Source organism: Vidua chalybeata, chromosome 6 (assembly GCF_026979565.1).
Source record: "Vidua chalybeata isolate OUT-0048 chromosome 6, bVidCha1 merged haplotype, whole genome shotgun sequence".
In the NCBI taxonomy this organism is placed as follows: domain Eukaryota; kingdom Metazoa; phylum Chordata; class Aves; order Passeriformes; family Viduidae; genus Vidua; species Vidua chalybeata.
In genome coordinates this window covers 28,621,650-28,644,077 of record NC_071535.1, presented here as the reverse complement: position 1 = coordinate 28,644,077, position 22,428 = coordinate 28,621,650, and the positions used below count along the sequence as shown (strand labels likewise).

General features: G+C 37.3%; 1 protein-coding gene across 3 annotated transcripts in view; it reads right to left on the bottom strand.

Annotated features, from left to right (window-relative positions):
* The window catches only part of NOVA1 (NOVA alternative splicing regulator 1), a 142,299-nt gene extending 129,084 nt beyond the window's left edge, over positions 1-13,215 (bottom strand). For 2 of the 3 annotated variants that reach the window (XM_053945584.1, XM_053945585.1), the window contains exons 1-2: positions 13,038-13,215; positions 10,979-11,122 (exon numbers count right to left, since the gene is read on the bottom strand). In XM_053945584.1, the coding sequence (XP_053801559.1) occupies positions 10,979-11,122; positions 13,038-13,173 (280 nt within the window). In that variant the 5' untranslated portion in view covers positions 13,174-13,215. Of the gene's footprint in view, positions 1-10,978; positions 11,123-13,037 lie in introns of those variants that run through there. The other variant, XM_053945586.1, reaches the window with a different exon arrangement.
* Between the last annotated feature and the right edge of the window lie 9,213 nt (positions 13,216-22,428).

Below are 22,428 nucleotides of genomic sequence, written 5' to 3'. Positions count from 1 at the left end.
ATCCAGTACGATTCCTCAATTTCCCCAGTGGAAGAGGGAAAACATTGGGGATGTCCCATATTTTGAAGCAGGCAACACAAGTTAATTTCTAACTTTTCATATTTCTAACTCCAAGAAACATCTGTACAGGAATCCAATATGAAAACCTTTTGCTTTTGAGCAAAGGACAAAGAAATGGGGGAAAATATAACCCCCTTAAAATCAGCATGTGAAAACGCTATGTGAAAACTACTGCTCTCTAAAGGGATTAACACAAGAGAATCTTCTTAAAGCAGAGTGAAACTTCTAAAGTTATTCAATATGGAGTGATAAAATCTTCTCCGTTTTTCTGCATATACTGGTCTTTCCCACTACATAGAATCTTACCTAAGAAGATTCCTGAACACCTACAGATACACTTGTTCCTTTTCAAACAGGCATCAATCACAAAGTATGCCATCTTTCTCCCTTGGTTTAGCCATTAAACTGCATCACAATTCAGCAGATAATTACTAATAGCACTACTTTCTATAAATCAGCATTGCAACATCACACCTCTTTCTAGACCTACTGAAGTTGGTCATCCTAAAAATACAGAATTTTATATAGTTCCTGCAATACTTGTAGTTTTAAGCACACTTGACTTGAATATCAGATGATCACCATCAGCTTATCTGCACCTCCCAAGTAACCATAGCTTGAAATACAAAAACCATGTAACACAAAGCCAGTCCTACAAATATACACTAATTTACACCAAAACTCCTGTATGCTTTCTTAGAATTCTTTATAGGGAAAACCCATCCAAATTAAGACACTTGCATGCTAATAAGTACCAAGAGCATTAAGACCACCCACTTTGAACTCCTATGTGTCAATACTTCACAGAAAAAAAAAGTCCTTGGGTTATCTTAGGAGCCCATCTAACTATATGCATATTTTTAAGGAAAAGTTCATCAAGTCTTACTACAGGTGAAATACTGCAACCCTTAGCGAATTTTTGTAACCACTTCCGAAATTTTGTACTGGGAGAAACAAGGCAACCAAATCAGAACTAGCTAACCTAATAAAAAACAAAATTCTTGACAATAAACAACAAAAATCTTCAGATAACCAATACAATGTTGTCAAACTTTACAAGCAGAGACTTCTTTATAAAAGAAAACAAAGAATTTCACACGAGGTGAAACTTCACATGTTCCTGGGCTAGTCAACATGGAAAGCATGGTAGTCCTTTATACACCATATGATTCCACTGAAAAATAGTCAAAGTGAATAAATAAAGAGAAGTTTCTTTTTCCTTATTCTGAGCATATTCATGTGTGTTGGAAAAGGGAAATATCAAGGTACTTATTTTGCAATTCTGGATGACTAAATTTTGTGTCCTTATGTCTGCACTGAAGATTTCAGAAAGCGCTAAGATAATAAAGTGTGAAGGACAGAACTGAACTACTTCTGAACATCACAACTAACATTCTTTCAACTAGTAATAACTACCAGACAAAAGAGCCATTAGAAAAAATAATACAGAAACAATAGAATCTTGTTACTAATCAAGAAATCACTACTAAAAAAAACTGAAATAAAAATAAACTAGTTATAAAGATCTTGTTTAATTCAAACACCAGCCTTGTTACCACTATCCATTCTATGTCTCCTAGACTAAAAGGCATAAAATATTTGCATAAACTGAAGGGTTTTTTTTTTCCAAAGGTACAGGAAACCTAATGAGACAAATATAGCTGCCCATTTAATTGATTTTCTACCATCAAGGGCATGCAAGAGTAATGTTCTGAGACTAGCAATTATACATATTTCTACATACACTCAAATATTTTTAACACTCTGATTTAAAATCAGAGGAACCATTTTTTTCCTTCTAGCTAAATACTAGCTATTCAGGGAAAGAACCATCTTTCTAGCTATGAATCAATAAATTGAAAAAAATAAAAAAATAAAAAAATTATTCATTAATAATTCATTCAGAATGTATCATGTTGGCACTTACTAGAACAGCTAGTCATAGATGTATCCATACAGAACTTACAAAAATCTTATAAAATTATAAAGTATGTGTTTTATTATTGTTAAAAGTAGTGCAAATACTAGATGAGCACTTGGCATCACCAGCATTTAAAAAAAAAACACAAAAACAAATATCCCTAAAAGGAATCTTTGTAAAGTTAACACTTCCTTTTTTTTTTTTTGAGTATTTAGCTATGCTGAAAATTATGTTATTTGATAAAGACTAATCTCAACAAAAAACTGGCAGACTTCAGTGTACTGCTGCGCACAGTAAAAGAATCAGAAGTAGGAAATGACATATGTATAAGGAATTCCTGGGAAATACAAATTTTACTTTAGATTGACAGAGTTGCCAAGTGTTCACCTAATAATGTAAGTAGAAGACATACAAAGATTGAAGTGTGCACACACATGCAAGGCAGAAAACAAACCCCAAACATGTTCTACATCTAACAGTTGCAACAAATCATTTTTATAAAGCTTTAAGGCATCCAGTAGCAGCGTTTCATTGCAGACCTTTGAAAAATCAGCACAGACAGAATGCTGGAAGACCCTCTCTTGCCCCACAGAAGTTTTTTTCAAATCTAGGTCATAACTCCACTAAAAAGCCACATATTTCCCTTTTTTTTTTTTCCTGTTCCTCAGGAAAATTGTTGGTAGACTGCCAGATTACAATAAAACATAAATATTCTATAACTCCAGCTCAATACTACTGCCAAAACTGTATCCATGGCAGCACCTGAATTGCTGTTGCTTCTACCCTACCTACACCCTGGCATTTCCTAACACCAGATTACAGATGGGGACAAAATGTAAACCACTGTTAGATCAAGCTCCAACACTAGCATGTGGCCCAACTGGTCCTTCCTCCCCTTTCCCTCACAGCCATGACATTTCATAGCCCAACTCTTTTGGAATACATTCTGATAATAGTTTTAATTTTGTAAGTACACTGGATGTTCAACAAAGCCAACTGAATGGACACATGCCATTTCCTACTTTTCCAGTGCATGACCTAATATAAATATTTCCAATAACTCATGTTATAAAAATAACAACTCCACCATTGTATATTCCATTAAATATTTGTAATTTTTCATGTGCAATTTGAAAGCCAGAATTTAGAACACACCAGGAAGATGATAAATTGCTGCTGCACCTGATTATCTGGTTCTCTACAGAGAATTTTTTTCCCCATATTGCCAATGAAGAATCTAAATATGACTAAAGTCACTACTTGAGAATGAAAAAATACATACAAGTCTTCCAAGAGCTTTGGAGGTGTGCACTATGGTTCTTGATTCAAGCAAACAGGTGCCACTCTATCATGTGGGGGAAAATAGTACAAATGTGTGAAGCTCTTTATGTGGGAAATTACAAGAGAGTTAAATGGCACTGAGCAAGGCACAAAAAGTGCTTTTAAAATAGAAACAAGGAAACATGCAGAGAACCTCAGTATCTAATTTAATTAATGATTGAGAATGCAAAGGCTCCAACTGGTGAAACATTAGCAGCAGCCATGAATTTCACTGTAGTTCTGTATAACAAGTAATCTTACCTGAGTGATTCTCAAAAAAATGTCAACACATCGATTGTATTTTTCATCTGATCCTGTCAATGCTGAGATGACAGGCCCTGCAGGATGCAGTGAGAGATCAACGATGAAAAACAGATGTTTAGTCTTTTCAAAATCAAAATCTATAAGACCAGGTAAATATGAAAATTTGTCCAAGATTCATACTTCTTTACATCCAACAAATGCTGATGTTATATAACCGCTTTCATATACATAAGTTGACAAGAGTATCTCTCACTTACAAAGGATCTGACTCCTGGTCAGTCATACCACCAATGTTTAACTTTAAACCTGGTCCCTAACATACTGCTCTTTCAAGTGCTATCTGGTCACACAGCTAGTTACTCACATCACCTATGTTAACCTAGGTTCATGATCATCAACCTAGAAGAAAAGTTCTCCAACCTTTCACAAAGAAGACTATATTTTGTCCATCAGTTATGCAGAACACTTAAACCTTACACAAATTTACTGCAATTCAGAAGTCAAGAAGAATAATAACTAGCTCAAGCTAAGAGTGATAAATCCATACTCAAAGGCTACAAAAGCATGCTAGCATTGTCCAGCTGGGAGCTGATTTTCATAGACTTATCTGCAAAGACTGCCTTAAACTGACATTTCCACCAGATCAGTTAAGTTCTTGCAAAGGAATTGCAATGCTTGGCTGTTATCAAGAGCAGCACACCTAATATTAAGTAATCTTACTGGAGTGTCTACCATAATTATCAATATGTTAAAGTGAAAACAAGTTCATATGAGTGGGTAGGAATTTAGATCTGTGATTTTTATGTATTAAAATATTTTATGTGTCTATCAAATACAGGGAAAATTAAAAGCAAGAGTATTCTGACAATCCTTTCTCTATTTTAATCAAAATATAAGCAATGTAGTTGATCTTTATAATGCCATGAATAACCATAAGTTGGGATGGAGAAACTCTGAAATCAAAACAAAAATGAGATGGAATAGAGCTACACAAATCTGTACTGAACACTCATGAGATCTCTAGGTTATAGTATAGTTTGATGTTTCCTCTGGGGGAAGGAAAATCACCCTGAATACAAGAGTGAATTGTAAGGAACCTCCTATTTTCCTAAATCTATGTCATGCAGTCAGAATGAAGACAGCCATATACCAACAGTAAATTAAAAACCTTGCACATGCACAGCACACTAATTGATTCCATTTGCCAACACCAAATTCCAACTTTCCATCTTTCCATGCTACTAGAAGTCCTTAACCACAAGACTGGGCTAAATAAAACAAGCACTAAGCATTCCCACTACAGAACATAGTATACTACACCAGAAATTCATACCAGACGCAGCATAACTCTTTTAATTTACAGACAATAGTTGTAGCCAGAATAAGCAGAAATATTGTTGCTAAATCCATTATAACCATGACATTTCAAAAACACGTGCATCAGCTTCATTACTCAACAGATAGATTTGTTAAACAGAAAAAACATATTACAGTTTTAGATTGAAGTACATTAAGGATTTTATGCTAGTGTCAAACAAATGCAATTAGAAAAACCAAAAGGCCTACCTAGAAATAATGGCCATCAATAAGAGTCAGAAAAGCAGCCTTCCAATTTCTAATATGCACTGTGTTTTATACCATGACACTGCAGCCTCTGAGGGTCAGATTAATTAAGATCAGCAGCAGCTGCAGTGCAACGTGAGAAGTACACAGCCACAGCTCTCACCAGTCCAGCCCAATTACCTGCAGCATTCCAGCACTGGGCAACTGGCAACTACAATACTCCTCACCAAGCCATTAATTCCCACTGGCCTACTGATAAATGCTAAGAAAAAAATAAATTCAAAGAGGGACTGGAAAGCTGACTGCACTGCTGCAAGATGCAATGAGTCTTCAAAATATTTCCCAGTCAAATCTTTATAGTTGTTGCTTAATTTTATGTGAGAGCTGTGTCCAAAGACAGAAATGTGATAGCAACAAGGTGCAAGCCCTCTTCCCCAACCACTCTATGCTCCATTTCTGGAGGCCAGCCTGACAAATTTACTAAATCCAAGGTTTTCTTCCCTGGCCAAAAAGATACTGATCACTGACAAAATAAATTCTCTAGTCTACTACTGAGGACAATATCTAAGCTAATGAAATTAACTAAAGAACAAACAAGATCAAAGAGAAATTGAAAAAGATGTTGCTTGTTACCGGTTGCATCCATTAAGAAAATCAAGCACGTGGTTTTTTTACTGCATAAGGGAGAAGAGGAAAATAAACAATTCAAACATTCCTTGTTTATATTTTAAAATATTATCTCTAACACCTATTCTCTACCAACAATCCATTAAAACTTGGATCTATCAACAAAAACCTATTGAATTATTGTATGAAACTTTTAAACTTCATTAAAGGGGAAAACTTAAGTCTTATTTATTTTTTAATGAATAATTGCTTTACAGAAATCCTAACTTTATCAACAAACAATGTTGTTACTAGAAGCATTTTCATCTACATAAGCTTTCTAACCTACTGAAAATAGTTCAGTTTTCAATTATATTGAAACCTAGGTAAGAGCAATCACAATGAAAATGTTGAAAATACGGCATTTCCCTGTCATAACAGCTGTCCTCAATTTATTCTTTATTTTGACAACAAAGTTAGTTGTTAGCCTGTGTCATTTATTAAAGTTAGATTAACCATTCCAAATCTGTCAGAAGTTCTTATAAACCTTTCTATACAAGACAAAGACACAGCACTTTCTTGCAAACCAAAGCCATTTACTACGTCAAAGTTGATTTACTCATTAACATGAATAAGTCCCTAAAAAATGAGTAGAAAAAAATGAGTGCCAAATTTCTACTTTAACTTCTCAAAATTTCTCTAGGCCTATCAAATTAGAATCTGCTAAGTGAGAGTACCAGGACAAGTTAGATATGTAAGAATCTTAAGATCCTACTAAGTTACATAGTCAGTTTCAGCTTCCTTTTAAATGCAAAATACTACAGACCTGCTGGCTAACAAGCTAACTTTTTTTTATTCTGTTTCAGTAACCAGGCAACAGACAACTGTCCAACTGAGAATTATCTCTCTGAACAGCTGGCAATCAACACTTGGGAGTTTTTGGTGGTTGGTCTCTTTTTTTAAAACTAGTGCAAAGATCAGTGATTATTTTAAAAATCTATACAGCTCTAGATTCCACCTCTGAAATCTCTACTCACTATTTAGTAATTTCCTCAGTCCCATTATCCTTGAATTACTCATATAAATGTTTACAACAGAATCTGAAAATCTTATACTTATGTAGTATCTATTTAGCTAATGTCAACACTTCAGGAAAAAAAAGTAGGATCAAGAAAAAAAAATTAAATGCATTTATTGATGTATGACAAAGCCCTTAAAGGAACCAGCACAACAGACAGCTAATAACTAAAGCCATTCTTGCTTCTAACTCCATTACTCTTTTCCACAGCTGAAAAAGCAGTATTTCACTTCAACATTATTTCAAGTGTTGATTTTTAAAACATTTCCTTGCTTACTAGATTTTTTAAGAGTTATAAGTTAACATGATAAACTCTATTTCTATAAAAGAAATAATAATGGAGAGCCAAGCTTGATATATTACACCTTTCTCCTTCCTAGTAGTTTATAGGAGTAATGATGATATAAGATTATTAATTATAAATTCCTGTAACTTAATGTGTTACTTATACATTCAATGTTTTTGAAAGGTCTTTAAGAGTCAGAATAAGAAAGTTTTCAGAAGGGCACTGGCGCAAAGATTAGCTAGAGTACCTCCCATAACACATGAATGATTTTTAAAAAATTATATTTAAACAGAAAACATCTAAAAATAGAAGTCCCTTGGTAAAAGCACAAAATAGCCACACAATATTTCATACACTGTCTACATGAGATGGGAAAGGAAACTCCCACCTTTTATATTCTCCAAACATTTATATAACAACTAACTAGAAATCTGCTATAAGAACAACACATCTAATATATTTCTAAAACCAGTAAAACCTTATCCCCAACTCATTATGCTTTTATTAATCTCAGCTGTTAATATGATCTAATTTAAGTACACCTATGACATCATATTCCAATAAACTGGAAAACACTGAGCAAGTTCAAATTCATTCAAAAACCAAGTTCAGATCAGGCAAGATCCTGTTGCAAGATAAACAACATGATGTGAGGTAACATAATTTTGTGCATGTGTGTGCATTTGTGAGAGACCAGGGCGGGAACGCAGAGAGGGAGGGAGAGGGAGAGAGTGTGTGCACGAGAGAGAGAGAGAGAGAGAGACAGAGTGTATGGCAGCGTTCGCAAGGGAGAAATATACATGGCCTGAGTGGCTTTGAGTCCCGTGCTCACTAAAATGCAGAATGAGAAACACATAAGCAATGACAGCTTCACACAACAGAAATAATCTTTCTTCTATTATTAAAAAAAAACATAAATTATAATAGCTTCACAGAATAGCCACTTTCTTTATCAAGTTAGCTAAATCTGTATTTAATTTTTAAACCAAAACCTAGTAGTCAATACACACTGTACTTTCTATGCAAAAGGATCAGCACCATTTAGTTTAAAAGTAGGGCATATTTTGCCATTTTAATGTTATTTCTGCTAGTCTTGGGGGACATGCCTGAACAGAAAAGAATCAGAATATCCAAAGTCAAATTGCAGGAGTCCAGACAACAAGAAAAAGTCAGCGGGTAACCTGAAAAGAGAACAATAAATTGCATACTCCAAAATAAAACTGTAGTGGACAGTAACGTATTTGTATACTGCTTCCTATCTTGTAAACTAAAATGTTTAATGCAAAGTTGATTTTCCCTTCAATTTCTTGTAATTAAAGCTGCCATATAATTCTTCAGTAATTATGTCACCTTTTGACGCACAAAAATAATTCCAACAGAAATCAGTCTGCATACTGAAGTCCTATATCACAGAGGGAAAAGAAAAAAACACTATTAGATCATAGGAACTACTCGTAACTTCTGTATTACAAGCACCTTCCTCCTTTCCAAACAGGAACTTACTCACTTTTCTAAAACTTTTCGGAAATACAGAAAACTTTTGTAGAAGCTTCAACAACAGAACATTCCACAGCAAAACATACATTAAACATATTTGTAATCACAAGCATCAGAGGTAAGGACTAAGTAACATCTATTAGGAAAACAGTAATTGTTTAAAAAACTTCGTAAGAAAAATAAATCATAACTTTATCTTAGCTCTTTCACAAGGTTTGTATTCCCTAATGTTATATGAGCAAGAGAGTCTGGAAGAAACCCAAAAGCCATCAGCTCAAGGAATGACAGGACCTCTGAAAATTCCATGGGCTGGTGGTCAGATGCAAACAGAAATACTAACAAGAGTTAGCCACGCTGGAATCCATTTCCCATCCCTGTTCCATGCTTTAGCAGTAATCAGTCACCAGCTTCCTTAAAGCACTCACTTTCCATATGACACAACGTGGCTGCAAATTCAAGGCAGACTGTATAAAGTCAAACTGGAACTTTATTTGCACCTGTTACTGTGAAAATGTTTGAGTGTCCCTGTCCTAGTTATTTATATTATTGCTGCTGATTTTAAGGGAGAATATATTTATGTCACAAATGTTTTTCTCATGTCATTCTACTTTGAGATTTTTTATTTTTCAAAGATTCTTCTGCTACTACTGCTGCATCTTTAGAGTTTCCTACACACACACACAAAAAAAAATTATTTAATCAGAAAATAGAGGAACTATACTCAAGCACGGAACAAAAGATCTAATCTTTGGAGCGTCCTTTCCAAGTGAGTGTAAATAAACTGTAGTAAAATGAAAAGGCTCATAATTTGGTATTTGGAATATTCTTCATAAACACCAATTTTCTGTAACATCCTTGCATATCTGATAACCCCTCATGTATAATGCAGAAAATCTATTTCATTTTCATCTATTGACAGTGAATTTAATTTACTATTGCAGCTCTTTACCCAGATTATGTTATTAATTCTGCAATCAGGCTCTTTAGAATGCTTTATTTCTTTCCTTTCAAGAGTTTTCACAATTCTACATTGATTTTTTTTATCCTAACATACCTTTCAAAATAAAGGATCATGTTTTTCCTACCTTTCTAAAAAAAAAAAAGCTTCAAAAGCAACAAGCACCAGTTCATAAACTGTAACTTTCAACAGAAAAAAAAAAAAAATCTACATTCAACACTTCAATCTCTGACTTTTCAGTATTATAATCTACATTCATTAAGGAGATGTACAACAGGTGCATTACAATTTCCACATCAACAATCATATTTGTAAATAGACGAAAATATCTCTGTTAACAAGAAGTTATCCACTTCTGCCTGACAGTAAAGTCAGAGGACACAAAAGCTAAATGCTCTAATGTTAGTGTTCTGTTTACATCCATACAAAATGCCTTTGCTATTTTGTAGAATTCAGTCTCATTAAAACAGAGTGAATGCAAAGCAGCTCTTATTTTCCAAAAGAAAAAAGTCAGCAACAGCTAGTCAACTCAATTCTAAACCACCAGTTACTCTTCAAAAATAACAAAATCAAAACACAAAAGTGTCAGCTATGTTATTTTGTACCACTTTTTAGAAAGTCCTCTAGAGCAAAGTTCAATTACAGAATGCTAATTTGCTCATCTTTCAGAAAAAATCCCCAATTATTCAGCTGCAGAAGCTAAAATCTTGTCTATCATATACGACTCCTTCTTCAGAAATCTTATAAAGGAGGAATGCTAATTCAGGTATTTATTACTGTTATATATTATAAACTTCTCATGTGCACTAATACAGATAATATATAATGATAATCTTTTTATTCATCCAAAGTATTTCAGTTTTATAATAGATTTTTCTTCCACCATCATGATAAACATAATATAAAGAATATCTAAAAAGCAGTACTTGTCCTCTTTACTTCACTCCAGAACCAATGAACAAAGCAGTGAAGCAGAAAGAAGGTACATAATGGATTTAAAGTAAATGGCCCATTCTTTATGAGGCAGTCTCTCATTTTTACTCATTCTAGCTTAATTGTCATTATAATGTCTGGAAACTTCAAACGAACAATTATCTTTACGCCACCTGTCACATTGGTTCGATAAAGCTAGATTTTTTTTTAATAAAAAATAAAGCAGTCAATGTTAATGAAAATAATCTTCTGTAGAAATACTGCGAAAGACTTTAAACTTATTTCAAGCAGTTAGTATCCAGTTTAGTCCATTCCATAAGTTAAAACAGACAGAATATTTATATTCACAATTGCACTTTGAAACATACTTTTCTGAGACATAATGCTTCCTGCTGCACTGGAAGCTTGACCATCAATATATGAAACACACTGAAATTTACATACATGCCTGAGAATTTAAAAATAAAAGAATTGGCTAATTTTTGCACCTACCTGGATAAAAATCTTTGGATTTAGACAGCTTGATGGTGGCCCCAGTCTCTTTCTGCAACTGAACAATTGTCTGTCCTCCCTTCCCAATTATAGATCCAGCAGCATAACTAGGTATGAGGACCTTTAGAAAATACTGGCCATCCTCTGAAAAATTGAGATATGCATGGTTAATATGGCTTATAAGTTGTCATTTTTCCTCCCCAGACCCACAAATAAACAAAAGGTTACATCTTTAAACTCCTCCACTAATTCATGCATTTATATCTAACCAGTTGCGTCATTATACAAGGAATGTTTAGCCTATGCCTTTGACAGTTTAAAATATCTACTTTTATTCTAAGCAAAGAACCCACAGAGGTTCCTTAATTCAGTTAAACAATAATATTGCAATAAAATTTCAAAGGTAGATTTTTTTTTTTTTTTTGCAATGGTAACCACAGCATGCAGAAAAGATCAGACCCCTTTAAAAAAAACTAAAGCCCTGCATGAAAACGTGGTTACTGACAACTACAACCTTGCTTGGAAATACTGCAAAAGAAATGACAAAACCAGGAAAGAACGAATTGTCAATTCTAATGGGCTATTTGTTTGTCATTAGCAAACACATGAGAACAGCAATTAGTTATTGCTTGCATTCTTCTTAAGTGAGCAAAACGACTACTCTGCTACCAAATAACCCACCCAAAATGTGGGGTTTTATTCCAAGCATTACAGCCACTGCCAAGAAAACAACTCAACATAGTGAGGATGGAATCACTTGCCTAAGTAATCCTCATGTATTCCTTTAGCACTTCTTAAGCGACAATGATCTCTTTTAAGCTCATTAATTAAAGGACACTAAGAAGAATTTTTCCCAATTGATCAAAAGCCTAAGTCACTTATTTTAAATACACTTAAAAGGTGACAAGATAGACAATGCCAGTCCTCTACCCACCATCAACAATAAAGCATACCATCAAAACATGAAAAAATATATAGAATGAATGAAGGGGAGAAAGAAAAAAGGATCCCAGTCTGATTTGGAAACTGCAAAATTTTCAGTACCCTCATGCCACTGCTAAATCCAGCTACACTCAAGTCTGAGAACCTTTCCATAACTGTCTCTGAAGAAGTGCAAGGCAACAGGGATACGCTGGTTCCCCAGACTTGTGTTCTCCCCAGCAATTATGGCAATGTCCCATTGGCACGGATATCAAAATATCATGAAACCTGTTTCATAAAGTTGGTTCTTTGGGTTTTTTGTTTTTTTTTTTTTTACCCCTAAGCAGAAGAAATTATCTGAGTTCACAATACTTCTCTGAGACTATAAAGCGTCTCAGTTAGTGCCTGTGTGTGACAGTGGTGCCCACCCGTATTACCGTAGCTGGGTAACCATGCACTACGTATAGCCAGACCACTGCTCTCAACATTGGGCAACTAAATTCACCTCTGCCTCGGTGCATTGTTATGACGACTCCAGCGCAAACGGATAAAGGAGATGCTGGTCCCGTTATAACTCATCTCCTCCAGGAACAGCAGGATGTTAACTAGCGAGTCCCTGTAGCCGAGGGGCGACTCCCCCCGCCACCAGCCAGCCCTCGCCCCCGGCTCGGCACGGCAAACACGCCGTGTACGCGCTGACAATGGAAGTGAGGCCAAGGAGGAGGAAAACGCACGGCAAGACTGAAATTCAACTTGCGACCCCGAGGATGTGGAAGGAGGGAAGAGCATTTGCCGTCTCTTTCCAGCTGCCATTTATTGTCGCCCATCCTTAAACGGGCGAGGGAGATAGCTGGGCTGCGGGAGCCCCTTGTGCTCCCTCCTCGCCTCCGTAGGGTCACGGCTGTGCAGCCCCAGCGTGGATATTAAATAAAAAGACTGGTAGATGCTGAAAACCGACGCCATTTTGATGAATGATAACATTAGAGAAATGGGAATCTTTGGGCGGGGGGGGGGGGGTGGTGGGTGGGGGGTTGGAAGAGGCAGGCAGGCAGGCAGGCAGGTAGGAAAGCGGAGAGGTGGGTGGGTAGGGCGGGGGGGGGGGTGGGGGTGGGAGGGAGGTGACAGAGGATATACCCACCGCCCGTGTTGGTCCTCTTGGTGCTGCCGGCTTCAGGGGGGGCTTCAAGCGGTCTTTTCCGGGAGTCCGGCGGGTCCAGGTCTATGGGAACCCCGGTGTGGGTCCCGTTCTGCTGGATGGGAGCTGCCGCCATCATGTTTGCTGCTGCTCGGAGGAGAATTGTCTCTTCCCTTCTCTGGTGGGGGGGCAGGGAGGGAAGGGGGGAGGAGGAGGAGGAGGAGGAGGAGAAGGAAAGGGGTGGAGGAGGAGGAGGAGGAGGAGGAGGGGAGGGGGCTTGTCCCGTTCTCTTGTCCTTTTCGAAAATGTAGAGCTAAGATCGGGATTGTCGAGGATGCTGCGCGCCTTGTTTATCTGGCACCCGGGGGGAGGGAAGGGAAAGGAGGGAGGGAAGCGGGCAGGACTGGACTGGAGGAGCAGCTGCAGTGCAGTGTCAGGAGATGAGGAGAAGGGAGATAGGGGAACGAGGGGGGCGAGAGAGGGAAAAGAAAGGGGGAGAGGAGAGGAGGGGAAAGAATGAAAAGAGTGAGACAGGAGGAGGAGAGGACAGAGTGAGTGGGAGAGAAGAGGAGGGGAGAGAGTGAGTGGGAGAGGAGGGGAGAGAGAACGAGTGAGACAGAATCGGTGGGAAGGGAGGGAGGGAAGAAGGGAGGGGGAGAAGGAGGGAGCGAGCGGTGTAAATGGTGGGCGAGGGAGAGAGTGGGAGATGATTCACGCTGTTTCTGAGCCCCCTTCCGCCCCTGCCCGCCCTAGTGCCGCGCCTGACGCTGCGGCTCAGCTGCCCGCCGCTCCCGGGCTCCCGTGCCCTCCCTCGCTGTCGGGCTCGTGTGCACGGGGGTGGAGAGGGGGATCGCTGCCGGGGTGGCGCGGCACTCCTCGACTCTAGCCCCGGCACCGCGGGTGCCTGGCTGGGGCCGCCACCTTCAACTGCACCGCAAAAATCCTAAAGGCAGGATAGGTTAGAACCATGGGAGGGGGCACAAGGACGGGGGTGTACGAGGGCAGGTGGAGGGGGGGGGGCGATGGGGGGGGGGGGATGATAAAACAGATGGGCGGGGTTTCCATCGGAGACAAGCGGGAGATGAGGCCAATCGGAACAAAAGAGAGAGAGGCTGGGATTGAAGCGTCTCGCCAATGCCGGGCCGCCGCTGGCAGAGCCGTTGAGGGGAGGCGGGGGCGGTTTAACCTCTGCGGCGGGGGCGGCGGCGGGGCGGGTGTGCGCGGGGGCCGGCTGCCGCCTCGGGAGGGTCCCCGCCGTGATGCGGCGTCACCTGGGTTACGCGCTGCGCCTCACAGGCCCGCAGCTGCGTGGGAGGACGGCTGAGATCGCCCGAGGAGGCGGTGGGATAGCGGGGACATGTCCTCGCCGAGGCTGGCTGCACCACTCGCGCGGCGCGGCGCGGCGCGGTGCGACACGGGCGGTGCGGCCGCGGCCCTTCCTTCCTCCGTCCCCGCTCGGTCCCCGCCGGCCACCGCGGGCGGGGGGCAGCGCTGCCGCTCCGCGCTGGAGCCGTGGACGCGCCGGGCTGCATCGCGCAGGCTTGTAAAGAAATTAATAAAGATATTATTGTTACGCTGTGACAGCCGGTCTAACCGGAGCTGTGCGACGCAAAGCGGCGTTGCTTACCTAAATATTTCGTAGACAATTTAAAGATATTTCACTGCGGCGAAGGTTATTTCTGCTTACAAATCTCAAATTATTCAGGCGGAATACTAAAACGTTGTTAGATTCGGGGGGATAGGGAGGCATGGCTCGGGAAATTGTCTGTGCAGCAGGAAAGCATTTTTAGTATTTGACTCTGCTGTTTATTGACTTTTTTCCTTTGAAAAATGTCTCAAACTTCTATAACTGTGACGGTAGTGCTCAGTACTGGAGCATCAATTCCGTACAAAATTTAGGGACGTTTGTTTATTGCGTTACACCACGCTCTGTGCTAAATTCGTATTGATGTGTGTGTATGCACGGCATGGCTGCTGACTCGATTCCTCCTAATACACGAGCTTAAAACCTGGCTGTTAGTGGATGAAATCCAATTTCCATTCTAAGCTCCCTGGGAGACAGCTTTAGTTTTAGTAATCACTTACCATTAATACTGCCCCAAACCATTTTTAATACTTAAAATACACACATCATATATAATATATAGCACATCACCTCTGCTTATAAATTACAAGTCAGATAGGTAATGCATTATAGGGTATTAAACCGTGCACATGCTAACATCTAAACAGGCTCCTGCCCACATGCATTCACAAATTAAGAACTCAATCCAGCACTGTACATAGGAAACTTCCAATGACTTCTTTGGGAACTGTGTCCCAGGAATGTGATATGTATCCTTCTTGCCAGCAGATGAAATAGATGCAGCAGATTCAGTAAAAATTTGATAGCATATATGGTCAGAAAAATGATTGTATAAAAATGGAACTTTCTTACTCATCATATACCCCTTGTATCTAAGATACTCTGACTCATATTTGCTTAGTTTACTGTCTGAAATAAAATTCTAGGCTTCTGTTACCTTGGCAGTTGCTGACACAATTATGGTACAGCAAACTGGGGACTGGTTCTTTATCTTCCATTTTCTTTACTAAGTTACAGCCAAAGAATTTTATTGGTATTTGAGCCAGAAAGAGCACAGCCCGACTTGTAAATCTCAGGTCCAGTTTGTAGGATCATCAGTCCTAAGAGGCCTCTCTTTATTTGTAAACCAAGCAAATGTCTTGCAGTAACTTTTGAAGATAAAAATAAAAACCACGATGTTTGAATTAAGCCATCTTGAGTCAATTTCCGCAGTGGAACTGGATAAATTATAACACTGCTCTCTTTATCTCACTGACTATGTCCCATTCATCTGTAGCAACATTGAAACAAACAATTCTCTGGTTTTTAGACCACATCTGTTTTACTGTGTCCCCTGCACCAATTTTAATTATGTGACAGATCTGATTGGATTCAGCACCTGCAAGTCCTCCCTTTGGGATCTCCAATTAGCTTATAAAGCATTTACTTGATTGCATTCTTGAAACAAAAGTATTGTTTCATCATAACAAAAAAATATTAAAGTGTAGAATAAAAAAAGGTTTTAACGTGATGAGCGTCTATGTTGTTTGTGTATCTAGCTTCCATAAGCTTAGAGGAAAAGTGGTAATCCTGAAACCTAATTTCCTCAGACTCAGCAGATGTCTGTCCTGTGTTAGCCTGTTTCTTTACTGACAGCTGTTTCACAAGTGCCTCCCCTCGTCTCTACAGAATGCCTTTTGTTTAATGATTTCCCTCTACATTATCTCCCATCCCACTTAGACAAGCTTTTTCAACTTTTCTAGTAGTTTTAGAAGTTTTTTTTATAGTTTAAAAAAAGGCTTATTTTTGAAGAAGTTAACTTTAGCTGAGTAACTAGCCTCTCAGCTGGTTTCTTAGTAACAGTTCTACTTAACTAAGCAGATAGCTGCTCGTAATCAACATTTCAACAAATACCGATTTAGTATTAAGGAAAGTTTCAATTATTACAGCTATACTTCAGAATATGCACTTTTTTTTCTCCTTATTTAATTGCTTGGAGCAGTGATAATGAAGAGGAATATCACATTAAGTGCAGCCCTCTAGTGGCAGAGGTCACTTGGAGTTTAAAGCAAGCTGGGTCTTTGTCATGGGTTGGGGCAGTGAAAGGAACAGCTTTTAGCAAAATGCAGGCAACTGCCCTGCATTGTTCATGGTCTGAAGCGTGAGTGAAAATAGTTGTAATCGCCTATGCTAATATCACCGTGCTCTCTCTCTATTGTAATATCTGTGCAGAAAGTACTGATGGAAAATATAAAAAAGTGTATATTAGTAGAGTTTTCCTCTTTTTCCAAGTCTGTAATCTGTTGTTCATCTTTTATGTTTTCAGCCAGCTCCAGACTGACATACCTGACCAGAGGTTTTTCAAACAGCTGTAGGATCTTGTTTTCTTTCCTGTCTGTATCAGTCCTATCCTACCATATAATGTATTCTGTAACTTCAGTAAGAGATTGTTCAGAGATGATATGATGTACAAATTCCATTTGCCAGCTTTATTTCTAAAATCATTCTCAGCTGGTGGATGGTAGTATTCAAATTAATCTCTCCCACAGACATAGAACCTATGTTTACAATTGAAAAGGATTAGGAACTGGGAGAAATTAAGCATATATATTAACAAATAGAAATCTGCATAATAATTCAGGTGAAGTTTTAGTAAACATCACTTAGTCTGATAAAGTCTACTTTATGGAACAAGACTCAATCTCCTGTTTCTTTTAGAGGTGATGGATAGTTCTCATCTGACTAACAGAAAGAGGAGTTCATTTTTCCCCTTATGGCAAATATGACAGAGTCCAATAATCATTAGATGAAAAACAATACCTCTTAAACATCTTGACTAGGTAAAAGAAAACAGATTCTACCTTTGTCCAAAGGACTGGCAGCTTTTTATTACTGGATGGTTGCTGTGACTCCTGTAAACTTTGGCTTCACTAAAATTACAGTTAGTGATGAACTCAGAAGATTGTTTAGCATTCATCTTCTGTTTATGAAACTTTTTTTTTCTCCAATAACCTACCAGTTAAATTATTATTATTGTTGATTAGGTTATCCAATTGTTGCTTGTTTAAATACTGCAGAATTTGCTCATTAGTAAATATTTTTTTTTTTTTTTATTTCAGTGGAACTTCTCCAAAATTCCAGCAATATTAACCAGAAAAAAATCAAACCCAGCATTTGGGAAAAATGTTGAATGTGTCTTAGACAGAAAATGACCCAATTATATCTGGTTTTCCACATTTACATTGCTCTTATTATCTGCATTATGTTATATAGGTTGCTGAACTAAAAGCCAAGTGTTAATAGTCATACTCTTCACTGAAAACAGCATGCACAACTGCTAAACCTTTTCATATTGTAGATCATTGATGTGTAGTAACTTTCTTTTTTCCTGGGAAACTAAGGATGATAACTTAAAATCAGTGAAAATGTGACCATATTCTTTATCATAACGTGAATATATTGGCTAAAATTCTTTTTCTGGTGGTGGAAGAAGGAATTGTTTGTATGAAATCAATGTCCATTTCTTCTCTCTCAGCAGAGAGGTCACCTGTCTCCTATTCTGACAAAGTTCATAAAAATCCACAGATCCTTTTTTTTTTTACTTTTCTTCAGGAATAAGGAATTGAATTGATCTGAGTCATTCATTGCTGAATCTGTACATCAAATTTATAAGGGTTTACCTGGGGATTTACCCAGATCTCAGTGTAGAAAACAAGATAGCCTCAGGACAAGGTAATTTTCATCTCTCCCAAGGAATTGACATTGTGGATCCAGATATCTGAAACTCCAGTGGCTCAACACTTACTGAAAAAAGTCATCTCCTTGGTGATCTTTATGTACAGTAATTTAAAGACCTTTCATTTCTCAGAATGAAAAAAAAATAAAGACTAGATTTCAATTGCCTTCCAAAAATAGTAGTGTCTTCTGTTTTCTTTAGGTTGTGTTTTGTTGGTTTTTTTTTTTTTTTATTATTATTATTTTGGTTTGGGTGGTTTTTTGGTTTTTTTTTTTTTTGGGGGGGGGGGTTGGGTTTTTTTTATGTGTTATTTTGGTTTTAATAGAAAAATGGATATTCAGAGATTAAAACTGCTATAAATTATGAGTAATTCCACTGTAATGAAACAATGTAATATCATGTGTGAGAAGTAGCAGGATCTCCTTGTGTAGCTTCGTGAGTTTACATTGTTACTGATTGTATACTTTTTGGTACTATCTTACAAAAAGACACTGACAAAGCATCTCGTCTACAAACTGAATTCAGCCAGCCATCACGCCAGAGGCTTTAACAGCGTTCCTTTAACAGTATGGTGAACAGTGTATTTTTCACGGAGTCAGCACACCTATTTCCAATCTGTCATTATAATTGTTCTAACAGTATTATTATTTTATGTGTCATTTTGCCCACCCACCACCAACTGTCTTATTTGTTTGAAATTTTGGCACTTTACAAGAAATAAAGTAAGGGAAAAGATACATTAGCAGCAAAATTAGTTTCTTTTATTCTGTTGTCAAACTTGATGCCCTTTCTAGAATAATGTAGTCTTACAATATCGGCCCTTAATCAGGATTTGTTTAGAATTTTGCTATAGTTCAACTTATGTACAAAAGTTATATTAGTAAAGAAGATCAGAAATCTTCCTGGAAAAGGAGTGGAAAGGGGAAAAGTAAACATGTTGCACAGTAGACAAAGAAAAAATAAGAAGACAATAATGACAAAGGCACTGATTTTTTTCTATTGTAAGCAAAATTTATATTAAATCATGTAGCGATATTTGAGTTGCTTGATCAATTTGCTCACTAATAAAATGTATACTACTTGAGATTATTAAAGACAACTATATCCTAGTAAAATGGTATTAGTAAACTCTCCTACTGTTAACCATCAAGAAGCTCCACTTTGTCCTGTATAATTTATTATCAATTTTCCAAATAATAGGCTATTCCAGCAGAAGTACATTTCACAAGTATAATACTATTATAATGGTAGAAATTTTGCCAATGGAAAGGCAATAAAAGTAGTGTCCCTAATATTATTAAAATGGAGACCTAGATGTCTCTAAAAACACTTTTAAAATGCTTACTATAAAAAAATGTATATGCCAGTATATTACAAATTAAATCTTCAGCACAGCAAGATTTTAGGAAACAGTTATTACCTTTAAGAATACACTAGGAACTTTATGAGATTTCTTCCTGAAATTTAGCAAATACCTTAGAATTTCTTATTCAAGAAATTATTTCACTTCATCAACAATGTTTAATGATTTCATTTTATTTCTACCCACTTGAAATTGATTACTACAAAATATCCTTCTGGTGGGGGAGGGTAAGCAGCTAAAACTAACTGCCAGTATAAATTGGCCAGAATGATTTGGCACGTATCCTGAGTTTGCCATGAAAACATGTGTGTCAGCTGCACACAAAGGCTATCTGGCCCCAGAAAAAGCACAGGGATTAGGCATAATGCTGCCTATTTGAGACAAAGGGTGTGCCTTAGTGCAGTGAGGTTAAAACAGACAGCTCATCAGTAGTACAAGTCTATCTGAATTATTTAGTTACCATTTTGAGCCAGAAGGAAATGGTAGCAGATTATTAATGACTTTTGGGGTCCATTCATCTCTTTATTTTGTTTCAGTGAAAGCAGTACTGGAAACATGAAAAGGTGCCAAAATTTGAGACCAGTTTTACTTTAATCACTTACAAGATATAGAATCACTTTCTTATTTCAATGCTAGTTGAAAAATAGAACAGATTTTGATTTATATTTCACTTAGACTTATGAGGTGGCTATTTATGTTTGTTAGTGGGTGCATGACCAAAGTGAATGGAACAACTCATATGCTCTAGAAAATAGAAGTCCATGGATCTACTGGATGAAAACTGTTTTATTGATTTCAAGGGGGTTTAAGTCAGTCAATACAAAATACTTCAGGGAAAAATAGTGAAGAGAGTAAAGAAACTATATAAAAGATATTAACATAGACTGCAATGCATTCTTGCAATAAGCGAGATTCTTGTCATATTCCAGTGATGGGAAATTTGAATTAATTTTGCATAGAAATATTTATGGATATGTAATAAGAATATATAAAAAGAGTATTTAGGAACATATATTTTTTTCATTTCTAATTAACTATATATGAACAAAATAACAGCTGGTATATTATTTATAATATGGCAGTTGCAAAAATGAAGACTAAGGATGCAGTTTCCAATAATTTAAAATCACAAGTTAAGGTGAAAATCTTTACATAGCCATGTGTTATGTTGATAATAAACAGATTCAAATAAGGTATTCTAGAAATTCCACATTATATTTATAAAAATGCCTGATTGTTTTTCCTGTGCAATTTTTTTGGATTATTTTTGTTGTAATATTTTAGCCAAGTAGGAGGACTCCTGTTTCAAAATTTCTAAATATTTGGTTTTTTATTTTCATTCATTAGAGGTTCAGGTTGTTTCCTCTAGGACAGAAAAAAAATCATATGTTAAAACAGTAAAAATAAAATTGCTGCAGAACTGAGTAACTGCAAGTGAGATGAGAAATAAAAAAAACACAAATTACAAAAAAAACCCAGAAACAGGATCATAGTGCATTAGCAACAATGCTTGCAGATTCATCATGGCTCACAACAAAGGTATTTATAAGCGGACCTCCTGCCTCTGTCGCATGCTGTCATTGCTTTGGATTGACTGCTGTTAGATCCCTGTAATCCTGAGCCCCGGGATCTTGTCCTACATGTTTACCCGACTCGGTATGCATGTCAGTACGCATTTAAAATGGAAATGAACTCAAATCTTTGTACGTATTAATAGAAAAGTGTCTTAATCTCCTAAACCCCATATTTACCGTGGTTTTGTTTTTCTGTTTGGATTTTTTAAAATAAAGTTTATAAAAAGCTGTGTTCAGAATTTCTGCTTCTATTTGTTAGTTCATCAACTTAAGTTTGGTTAATATTTGGCATTTCTTAACTCAATAGTGTGTCATGGCAATGATATTATGGAATATATTCAAAGATGAGGAGAAGAATAGATTAACAACAACTACTGGTCTAAAAATCACATTTTAATAATGGAAAGTCTTGTCAACTTTCTTATCTGTAGTGCACTTGCAAGAATAAAATTTCATATTTTAGAAGACTCATATTACAGATATAGAAATAATATATGATTGTCATTCACTTGTGAGATTATGTTGTCATGTAGATGTTACGTGGAGATTAAAACCTAAATATTATCTAATTTAGAAAAGATTCATTAAAACTGTCATATCCCATTCCACTTGAAAATGGAACTGTTGACAACAAATGAAAAATAATGCACTTCCTTTGAAAGTGGTAAAAAAAAGTCATCAATATAGTTGATTTCCAGTCCTTGCTCCTGTAAGAAAATTCATGTTTGCAGTTCCTTGTACCCAATGTTACCCAATGTACATGTAGGATCTTTGTGAAAATTACTGCTATTTCCATATTATTGTTATTAATAAATATTTGCATCATCCAGCTGCTCCTCCAAACTTGGTTTCATGACTATTTCTCTGGGAACCATTTTCCAGTGACTGACCAACCTCTCAGTGAAGCACCTTTTCCTGATCTGGTTCTGGTCAGAACTTCCCCTGATGGAGCTTCATTCCATTTCCTCATGTCCTATCACCAATCACCAAGGAGAAGAGATCAGCACCTTCCTCTCTATTGCTCTTCTTGAGGAAGTTGAAGACTGAGATGAGGACTTCCCTCAGCCTTTTCTTCTCCAAGCTCCAACAAACCAAGTGACCCTGGCTGCTTCTCTCTGCTTTCACCATCTTGGTCAACCTTTTCTGAATGCTCTCTA